Source organism: Colias philodice, chromosome 12 (genome assembly GCF_061535455.1).
Source record: "Colias philodice isolate Cphi_HAF_F1 chromosome 12, ilColPhil1 Martin Lab GWU primary, whole genome shotgun sequence".
Lineage (NCBI taxonomy): Eukaryota > Metazoa > Arthropoda > Insecta > Lepidoptera > Pieridae > Colias > Colias philodice.
Genome location: NC_143097.1, coordinates 9,629,275 through 9,640,675, shown reverse-complemented (window position 1 = coordinate 9,640,675; position 11,401 = coordinate 9,629,275). Strand labels below are relative to the sequence as shown.

The window sequence follows — 11,401 nt, the reverse complement described above, 5'->3', positions numbered from 1 at the left end:
TTATTAACGCAAATAATCGTAGATGCTTTAATTTCTTTGTGATATTTAAATTCATGACTATTTAGTGTGGCTTAGTTCTTAGTGTTTTTATTAATAGGCTATGTATTTGATTTGTGTTTATTGTGGAATTTATATTTATAAGTAAAATTACATATTTGGATTATTTGCAGATGTTATGTACTTAGAAAATTTAGAATTGCCATCACTCATAATTTTATGTAAAATAAATGTTGCAAGTGTGCATAGCAAAAAAAATAGTAAAGAGTTTCATATACCTAGGTAATAATATGAAATAAAGAAAATTCTAAAACTCATAAAATTATGATCTCTTTTGCATATTATATTTGACTGTTCAATGCAATAAAATAAGTAGTGATTTCATACATAAGTATTTAGATTTCTAAAATAGTAAAAGTACATGTGTAAGACTATTTTTCTAACAAATAATATTATCTATACTGTTCAACTATTCAGATTGACTATAGATATCCACTGAAATCCATTCAAGTGATTTTTTCCAGTTATTATTACTAATAATTTTTTATGCTTTCTTATGCTACCTTGGATTGGTTATAAATGCAGTTTTGACTGATTTTCGACTCTGATTTTTAGAATAATTTTGCTGGAGCAAACATCTCTATATTTAGTTAGGTTAAGACTAATATCAGGGTTAAGATTTCTTACTATAACTGGTTGTATTCTGATTATGCGGTATGCCAGGCCTAACCAAACATCTGTACTTCTGTCCATATTTCTCTTATAATAAATACTTTGCCACAATTTACCTTAAGTGAGTTTAAAGGTCTAAGTCTGATATCAAATAAAAATTGTTCATTGTAGAACCGTAGAGTAGATGTTATATTGTGATATTTTAAGATAATTTTACGAAAATTGTAGTTGCATGTTATTTATGAGTTAAGTGCAGCTTTCTTACTCTGTAGTTCTCTTAGTTGATCTGTGATTGTGATTTATAAAGAGGTTTTTTTTTGTCAATGATTGTCTCACTGATTATTTGGAATAAAGTTATTTTGAACATGGAGTTTTTTATTTATTGCCTACATCTATCCTCATCACTCACAATATCATGTATTTGTGAAAAAATCATATACTTACTTAAATTAAAAAAATCATGCAAATGATTGTTCTTCATGGTGTTAACTATTAATTATGTAATATGATGGTAGAAAGATAAATTGAGAAATCTTGTACATGCAAAGATTTCTCAATTTATCTTTAACTAGCTGTACTCCACAGTTTTACCCGCAGTGCTCCACTCCTGTTGGTCTTAGTGTGATGATATATAGCCTATAGCCTTCCACGATAAATGGGCTATCTAACACCGAAAGAATTTTCCAAATAGGACCAGTAGTTTCTGAGATTAGCACTTTCAAACAAACAAACTCTTCAGCTTTATAATATTAGTAAAGACCATCACATTATATCAGCATATTCCTGTCCACTGGACATAAGCCTCTCCCAGAGCACCATGCAAAATATATTTCGTAATTTTTTAACTCTACATAGGTAAACTGATTTGTTTAAATTATTTAGCCTTCCCATATGCAAGGTAAATTGTATAACATCATTATAACTACTTATTTGTAGTTGCATTGAAAATGGAAAAAAATGAAATGAATAATTCTTTTTACTCTCACATTTTATTAAATATTTATAAATTATTATTCACATACAAAAATACAATACTTATTATCTATAGTAAATGTTACAAAAGTAAATACAAGGAACTTGTATTGGAATGGTTTCATTCTTAATCTATGAGTATATCTTGCACTGTTTTCAAGAAAATTCTGTTTTTACCTTTTCGCAATGTCTTACAAGATCTTTTAGTTTGTAAACCAAATCCTGGATCTGCTGCGTTCCACATGTAAATCGAATATCTTCTTTGTCGGTTTTAAGTACGATCGTGTATAATAAATTATCCGAACCCACGCCTGGTGTGTTCGTCAACACTTCGAGTTTCCATTCTACATCTGTTATTTTAGGCAAGAAGTTCGAATCACTGGTGTTATCCATGTTATAATCATTAATTAATTTGTCGCCGGTTTTATTTGATTAATAATGCAATTTCAGCATCTTAATAATTCCTTTGATCAGTTTTGAATAACTTCGTTTTTGCTTTTGCCACAAATATAACAATAACGAAAAATAAAGTAAATAAACAAAATCAGTGTTGATTCTTTATCTCATATCTCACCAAAAAATTTAAAATTTTAACATTAATGACAATTGACAGATCTCCTCTCAAGTGACAGGTATTTTGTTACAACTTACAATTTACATTAGCTGTCAGCAGTGAGCAGTCACTGACATAATTGATAATAAATTGCCATTTTGAAAAAGGTACGGTCTATATATCACAGAAGAGTAAAAAACCACGTAAAAACACAGTAAAAATAAGTGAAACAAATCGAAGTGTGAATTGGGCGTGGCCCGCTTGTCACTAGTATGGGAAGCTCCCCTTACTAGTTTCGTTACCTACCTTATTGCTCTGTTTTACCGACCGCGACAGTGGTTTTCATACTAATTATGACATTATATCATAGCACTTTTATTGATACAAAACTATATTATATAGGTATTCTCATACAGTCTATAGCACTCAGGGATCATGTATAATACCAACGTTGAAATAATTTTAGAAATCGGTGCAGTAGTTCTTGAGATTTACGTGTTTAACACAACAAAAAATCTCTTAACTTGTATTATAGTATAAATTTCTTTCAACGTCCTGATTTACACATCGTCTGCTCTCAAAATATTTTTGCAAATATTTTATGTTGTTGTGCCTCTTGACTAGGTACCTAAGAAATTTTTGAATCAGACTAGTAGTGGATAAGATTAGCGTGGTTCAATCAAATTACAAAGCTCTTCAGCTTTACAATAATAAGCTAAGTTATAAAGAACTCTTAAAATGTTTTACATAGGACAGAAGAGTGCAACTGTAGGTTTGTAAAGGGAAAAGGGAACAATTTTGGAGTGAAGGTGATAAATAAAGAAGTCCAGTTTATAAAAAAGTTAGTTTATTTAATTTTTTTAAATTACAATATTACATAAAAATAATTCTTATAACCTACGTTGTAATTACTATGTTATTATATATTTATGTATCAAAGCAATACACATTTAAAGCGTTTATTCATGTATTACATTTCAAGGCACATTGCTTATTGGCATAGATTAATAATTTAGAAAAATAATAAATTTATTCTGTTACATACTTTTTCTCTTTTACATCGTATTATTTCGTATTTATAACATATTTAATAGTTTATAACATATTATTAGTACACAACAATAACCTCCAAAGTAAATTATATATTTTTACACTAGAGTCATATTCAAAAAAGTTGTACGTCAAGAAATGGTTAGTAAATGGTATTGTCACGAAATGTCATGAAATGGTAAATGTAAAGATGCATACTCAACAGTGACATTTCTGGACCATCAATAAATGAATAGCCTATTTAACTCTAGCCTAACCTATTTTGCACTGACTTTTGGCATTCATGTTCTTATAATAATATAATAAAACAAAAATATAAAACCTCTGGTAAAGAAAATATGAAAAACTTTCGATTCGACCTTCTAAAATAATAAGGAAGAGGTAATTAAGCACATAAAAAATTTAATTTATTTACTTTATTAATAATTAAAAATGAAAAAAAAATAAACAATTACAACACGTGTTATTTTACTAGTGTGTTGGACATTACGCTTCTCTTATATCAATATCATTGGCAAATATATAATTATCGCCATTTCTCAAAGGTTCAGGAAGATATTTAACAATTTCCTTATTATTACGTAGTTTTTTGGTTTAATAGTTCATATTATCTGAAACTTTTGAACCGATTTTAATGCACTGTTCCCTAACTAAATCCATAAAAAAAAAATTGTTTCAATTTAGTTTCAAATTTCTGAAAAATATTTGCACAAACACATAAATATACTCATTCATATATGAAAGTTGGCACACGTGTTTAGAATTTAATATAAACTATTGTTATATAAATATAGCAAAATGCCTACATTATCCCATACTCTTCTTGAATTGATAACTTCCACACCAGTGAAAATGCAGCCTTAGAGCTTGACGTCACTAAAGTCATGAAATGGTTGTCAGTAAATTGGTGTAACACAACCTAAAAATTGTAAAAATGTCTCGCGTATTAAGGTTATTCATTTTCACAGTTTACTGCCTTAAAATGTCTAGTTTCTTAGAGCTAAACACTGATAATCAGTTTTTTATACTCACATTTAGTCCTTCAAACTGCGTTACGAAATGGTATTATATTTTTTACTCCGCACAGTCTTGGAACTTGGAACAACATTTGTAACAAGAAAACAAAATGACAGCCAACTTCTAGGTTGTCTATGAAATGGATCGGTGTTTCCATCTGATATTTACAAAATCTGCCATTGAACTACTAATTGCTGCTAGGAGAAACCGCCTCAGTAATAAATGTCAGTAAATGGTGTACACTTTTAATGACAAAATGTTTTTAATCATTTTTATTACTATAATTTAATTGTAATTATAATGCTATTCACTGAAACATACTGTATACTCTAATTATTTATGTGCCCTCTTTACAATGTGAATATAAATACGAGAATCAATCCAAAATTGCTGTTTTATAAATTGTGTGTACAGGAGGACACTAAAAATATATATGGAATGGATTGGGTAATGACAAAATAAAATGATGATTTCTCTTATTATTTGTTAGGAACAAATGCTATTGATTATTAATTATATAAACAATAACAATAAGTAAGCTATATGAAATTGAAAAATATCAAAAGTGAAAAAAAAAACAGGTTTATGGCGGGTTTGTTCCTTACGGACAGCATAATAAGAGACAAGGTACAACTTTTTTGAATATGACTCACTATTTTTTAATATTTTAAATGTTAATCTTATTCTACCGGGAGGTTCATAAGTTTGTAAATTGCACTTTGTTCCTCTTTTAATTATTTAGACAAAACAACACAATGAATAAAAATAATTGTAATTTGTGGAAATAGATCTAATTTCATGTCTATTCATTTTCAAGGGCTGTCTAGCACCATTTTGTAGAAAAAGATAAGAATAAAAAAAACATACAATTTCATAAGTTAAATTACACAACCTTAATCTAACAACATATTAAATACTGGCAGTTACAATAATTAAAACACAAAGATACACAGATCTAATAATAAAAAAATCTTTTTAGTATAAAATATGTGAAACAATGACCTGTTAAGTTTATAGAATCCTAAGAGAGTTTATAAGAAAATTTTTATGACCATTATGACCAAAAAATCAAAAATGAATTTATAATATAAATTTTATATATATTATCATGATACATCTTTTAATAAGTTTCGTATTTAAAATTATATAAATACGTAATAATTCTATTTATGGCCCTCATTGGATTGTTATACATAAATTGCTTAATAATATATTGTATAAGAAACGAGGAGAATTAGCAAATCGAGCATTAATTAATATAAAATAATAAAAATATTGTCGTTCGAAAGTCCGATTTAGGTGAAAAAACATGACTCAGACTCATGTGCATTATTGTACTTATATAAAGAAAAGTGAACGATATTTGTACCAAATCATTTATCTTGAAAACAAAACTTGTATTGAATAAATAGCTTAATTTATATGGCAACTGCATTAATACATTTTCTCCATTTACTAGAATTGATTTTTCAATGACCACTTATCATAATCTCTTTTATGAAAAACTATATTTTTCTTTTTTTTTTTTATATTCATAAGAATAGGACTTGTATACAAAATGTACTAGGTCATTGAAAAATTAACACTATTATCTAAAAGAATTATACTTGCCCGAACGATTTGCGCCAATTTCGTATAGACACTTTAAGGGCTGATTTTTCAATGCTTGGTTAAAACTTATTCGTCGAATAATGTATAAAACAACCATTTTAAATACGTATTCTAATTGCCCGTATTTGACAGTTTACGTGACATTTTAATATTATCGTGTAATACTTTATTGGATGTATAAGTTTTAAACAAGCATTGAAAAATCGGCCCTAAGACTGACATCGTTGCCAGATTAACGTTTCATTTTCTCCAAAATCGGTAAGATCATTTCGAAAGATGGTCGTTTGCCGGGATCTTCGTTCATACAGATTTTGATCAATTTCGAGATGTGAGGCGAAATGCCCGGTGGGATGGTAACTCTGAGCCCTTCAAGGGCTATTTTCATGCCGCATTCCATTGGAGATAGGTCAGCGAATGGAACCTAGGATTGTGTAAAAGATTAAAATTAAATTTAAAATGTTTTAATATCACTACATAGTAAAGAAGTCGCTTTCTGTCATTTCTGTGTGCTAATCTTTAAATTACACTACAGAATTTTGTTGTTTTTTTTTTTCAAATAGATAGAGTGATTCTACAGAACGGTCTTTGTATATTTTTGTTTTACTTCTGTTTCTGACTGTTCTGGTGCACCTGAGCACTACTACACCACCATAAACAATAGAATAACACGAGTCCTCTTTAGTCTACAGTCTACACGCACTTCTCTGCACGTCCATAAACAATAGAATCGCATCATCTATAGTCTATACTCTATACAAACATGTACACATGAATGTGTACACTAATAATATACGGGCATTTCTCCGCAACTCGACGTCAAGCGCCTATTTTGCGTGGAATGTGTACACTATAAACTATTGACTATATTTGACTGACCGGTTGGCTTGGTTGGTAGTGGCCCTGCCTTCCAAGCCAGAGGTAGTGGGTTCGATTCCCACCCGGGGCAAATATTTGTGTGATGAACATAGATGTTTGCGCTGTGTCTGGGTGTTAATTATCTATATAAGTATTTATTTAAAATTATATATGTATGTTTATCAGCCATCTGGTTTCCATAACACAAACGAAAGCTTAGTATGGGATCAGATCGTGCCGTGTGTGAAAATTGTCCCAAAATATTTATTATTATTATTTATTGGTATGTCTAAATAAATAAATACCCACCTCTCTAGTAGCCAGTTCCCACAGCAGAACCGCAAAGCTCCACATATCAGCCGCCTCCCAGTTCCGCTTGGAGCAGGGCTTCGTTAGGGCTTCGGGGGACATCCAGCCCGGGGCATATATACGACCGCGCTCTTGGAACGAGAATTTGGAATCCGCCATGTTTATGCGAGCTGTTAGGTCCTCGTCGATCTGGAAATATTTTTTTTTTTTGGGAGAAAAAATGTTTTATCATGTAAAATTTTTGTCGTGAAAATGAATGAATGAATGAAAACGCTTTATTGTACACCATTACAAACAGGAAAAAGACATACATATACAGAATAGAGACATGCACAAATGGCGGCCTTATGGCTTTAGTAGCCATCTCTTCCAGGCAACCAAACACAAGATAAATGACATGGCATACAAAAATATTACGTATATTATATAAATAAATGAACTGCCTACACAAGACGAATTAATGAAAGACATGCAATCAAAATTAAGTGGCAAAATTCGGTACAAACACAAAAAAATAAATTTAAGACAGTAAGGGCTGATTTTTCAATCCTCGGATAAAACTTATTCATCGAATCACTACATAGTATAAAACAAAGTCGCTTTCTCTGTCCCTATGTCCCTTTGTATGCTTAAATCTTTAAAACTACGCAACGGATTTTGATGCGGTTTTTTTTAATAGATAGAGTGATTCAAGAGGAAGGTTTTAGTATATAATTTATTAGGTTTTAGACAAGCGGGCGAAGCCGCGGGCGGTAAGCTAGTAATGTATAAAACTACCATTTTAAAAACGTATTCTAATTGTCCGTATTTGAAAGTTTACGTGACATTTTAATATTATCGTGTAATACTTTATTGGACGGATAAGTTTTATCCAAGCATTGAAAAATCGGCCCTTAATCTTCTTATATATAAAAATGAATCGCAAAATGTGTTGGTAAGCGCATAACTCGAGAACGGCTGAACCGATTTCGATAATTCTTTTTTTATTATATTCCTTGAAGTACGAGGATGGTTCTTATGTAGAGAAAACGTAAACATGTACCACGGACGAAGCCGGGGCGGACCGCTAGTAAGTAATAAAAAATCCTTTATTTAACAAGACAAATAAATAAAATAAATAAATACCCACCTCTCTAGTAGCCAGTTCCCACAGCAGCACCGCAAAGCTCCACATATCCGCCGCCTCCCAGTTCCGCTTGGAGCAGGGCTTCGTTAGGGCTTCGGGGGACATCCAGCCGGGGGCATATATACGACCACGCTCTTGGAACGAGAATTTGGAGTCCGCCATGTTTATGCGAGCTGTTAGGTCCTCGTCGATCTTAAAATTATATGTTTTTTTTATTTTTGAAGAAAAAAAGTGTTTTTTTATGTAAAATTTTTGTGTTGTGAAAAATGACATGGCATACAAAAATATTACGTAAAAAATGAACTACCTACACAAGACGAATAAATGAAAGACATGCAATTAAAATAAAGTGGCAAAATTCGGTACTAACACAAAAAAAATAAATTTAAGACAGTAAATTATAGAAAAAAGCACTTCTTATGGCTTTTAATTTTGAGAAAGAATACCTTTACCGCAAAATTAATAAAATTCGTACTCACCATAACATGCTTGCTATTCAGATGATACGTCGGCAGTACACGGTCCCTTTGCAACGAATGCAAATACGCCATACCCGCGGCAACATCTCTTGCGAGACGGAGTGCTGCTGCTGCATCCACAACCACTCGCCCCCCCGCACCCCCGTGGAGTAACGAGTAGAGAGATCCCCACGACATGTATTGCGATATCACCACTAGAGATGGTGGGGATACGCAGCAACCCACCTAGAAACAAGGATACAACATTCAAAAACAAGGATTTGACATAAAAATAATACGTGTGTCACTCGGGGACTGCCGCGGTAAAGCTATTGCATGCTATGCCTTCAAGCCACACCTCCGCGCCCGTCCCCGTGGGGAGCGTGAGGTTTTTTCGTTACGGAATTTCTCGATTCGGTCCCCGCGCTCTAGGCCCGCGATAGAAGCTATGCAATAGCTTAATAATATGACATGACATAGAAGTATTCCAAGATCGATTTTAATGTGGACTCTACTACGCGCCCTTCCGCACCCCCATGGAGTAACGAGTATAGAGATCCCCACGACATGTATTGCGATATCACCACTAGAGATGGTGGGGATACACAGCAACCCACCTAGAAACAAGCATATGACCATATAGCATCCTTCAAAAAAAGAGGCAATTGGGAGAAAAACGCAAAATCCATACTAATATTATAAATGCGAAAGTAACTCTGTCTGTCTGTCTGTTACTCAATCACGCCTAAACTACTGAACCAATTTTCATGAAATTTGGTATGGAGATATTTTGATACCCGAGAAAGGACATAGGCTACTTTTTATCCCGGGAAAATGACGCAATCCCGGAAATCCCACGGGTACGGGAACTATGCTGGTTTTTCTTTGACTGCGCGGGCGAAGCCGCGGGCGGAAACCTAGTTCAGTATATAGTGTCAGCTACTACGCGCCACCATGCAGGAGTGAGCAGAGAGAACCCCATGACATATATTACAATATCATTGCTAGAGATGGTGGATACACAGCTCAAACTCAAAACTCAAACTCAAACATTTATTTATTCAATTAGACTTCTTCTAGAAGCACTTTTGAAAAGTCATTAGGTACATATTTTTAACATTTACCACCTACCACAGCAACACTAAATATTGAGTAATGTGTGAAATTTTAAAATTAACATGGTTTCGATATTCCACGTAAAAAAAAGCAATTAATGACAATTATTGCGATAATACAATTTTTACGACACAATAAATACCCTAGAACCAGATTACAGTAAAAATTAACTTCATTTCATGCTTACAAAAACAACATCTGTAACAGGATCTGAATTATTAATTTTATAAACATCCTGTCCAACATAATAAGCTTGTGATTCTTAACCATGGACCAATATGTTGTTAACTATTTTTTTGTCAATTTCTAACAAACTCAATAATTATAGAAATTAAATATTTCTTTCTTACCACAGGCAAAATGTTGGGATGTGAGAAAATCCTCAATTTCGGGAACTCCTCGTTGAAATCTCTCTGTATTCTTGGCGTGCATTCACGAACGGCCACAATTTTCGCTACTATATCATTCTTCTGCCAACGACCGCGCCATGTTTCACCTAATTAAAAAAAAGGTTATATTATATTAACACAGATAATATAAGTAATACTATAGATATTATTATGTGACATAAAAATAAAAAACCTAAATATGCCGTAAATCTGGAAACAATTATTAAAAAAATTATGTCGACTTCAAAGAACAAAAATTACAACATCAACAGAAAAAGCTGCAAAAATGCTACAAATTTGATTCTATTTAAGATTGGATTGTTTTTTTTTTATTGTATAAGGAGCAACCGAGCAGACGCGTCACTGATGATATAAAAATACGAATTTTATATGAATGTACATGTAAAATTACAATTGCAACATGCAAACAATAACTTTATAAATATGACCACAAAAATTTTGAACAGACAGCAAAAAATTGTCTCACCAGATGGCGTAACAGCAATACGAGTGTGCAAAGCCAACTCGTTGATATTGATTCCCTTATGACGAGATAATGTTGCGTCCCTGCTTCTTGTCTTAAGACCGAGCCACGATTGATCCTTGAATTGAATCTTCTTTAGGTCCTGCCCTTGGTTGACTGCTAGCTCATGGAGTCTATAAAAATTGAGTTAAGATATTTGTATCATTGTGAATGAGTATTGGATATTTTAGGTACATATTCAGTTACAATAGCTCAATTAAGTAATGTATTTTGTATTTTAGATCTGAAACTTTTTTAGACGAGTTGAGAGTAAAATTTCAAGGTCGCGGCACGGCCATACCATCACGTGATGGTGTAAGGCGACGATTTTGGTATCTTTGAACCTTGGAAAAGAAGTTTCGCTTCTGACACGTGTGCCCGGCACGCACACGCTCTTTTCTTTACGTAAAATGAAAAACTAATAAAAAAATTATATTCATTCATGTATTATTATGTTTTTTAAAGCACAAACATAATACATGAATGAATACATATTCCAACGTCCTTTTAGAATAAAAAAAAAGTCATTATAACATTTTTTTATATAGACCGAATGAAGAATCATTTGGTCAGTTTATAATGCCGCTTTAATTCACAAACAGAAATAGCTTTGAATCAATACAAGACCTTTAATCAGCTCTAATTCCTACTCTAAACACTTTGATAATAATAAAGCCTTTATACTCTAAACACTTACTTATTTTTAACGTGATAACGTTTTTAAAATCGTTTTAGTCGGGTGACATGTTCAGA

At 32.1% G+C, this 11,401-nt stretch overlaps 2 protein-coding genes across 5 annotated transcripts in view; one reads left to right on the top strand and one right to left on the bottom strand.

The window, feature by feature from the left end:
• Abp1 (Actin binding protein 1) overlaps window positions 1-11,401 on the top strand; it is a 175,582-nt gene that overhangs the window by 81,541 nt on the left and 82,640 nt on the right. The window lies entirely within an intron of this gene.
• Window positions 1-11,401, bottom strand: part of Ilk (integrin linked kinase) — a 51,466-nt gene that overhangs the window by 32,654 nt on the left and 7,411 nt on the right. Inside the window, exons 4-9 of one of the 4 annotated variants that reach the window (XM_089701825.1) lie at window positions 10,613-10,782; window positions 10,087-10,232; window positions 8,642-8,866; window positions 8,166-8,354; window positions 6,089-6,293; window positions 4,451-5,912 (exon numbers count right to left, since the gene is read on the bottom strand). In XM_089701825.1, coding sequence (XP_089557951.1) covers window positions 6,105-6,293; window positions 8,166-8,354; window positions 8,642-8,866; window positions 10,087-10,232; window positions 10,613-10,782 — 919 coding nt within the window. In that variant the 3' untranslated portion in view covers window positions 4,451-5,912; window positions 6,089-6,104. Of the gene's footprint in view, window positions 1-4,450; window positions 6,294-7,036; window positions 7,226-8,165; window positions 8,355-8,641; window positions 8,867-10,086; window positions 10,233-10,612; window positions 10,783-11,401 lie in introns of those variants that run through there. The other 3 variants (XR_016316410.1, XM_089701826.1, XM_089701824.1) reach the window with 3 other exon arrangements.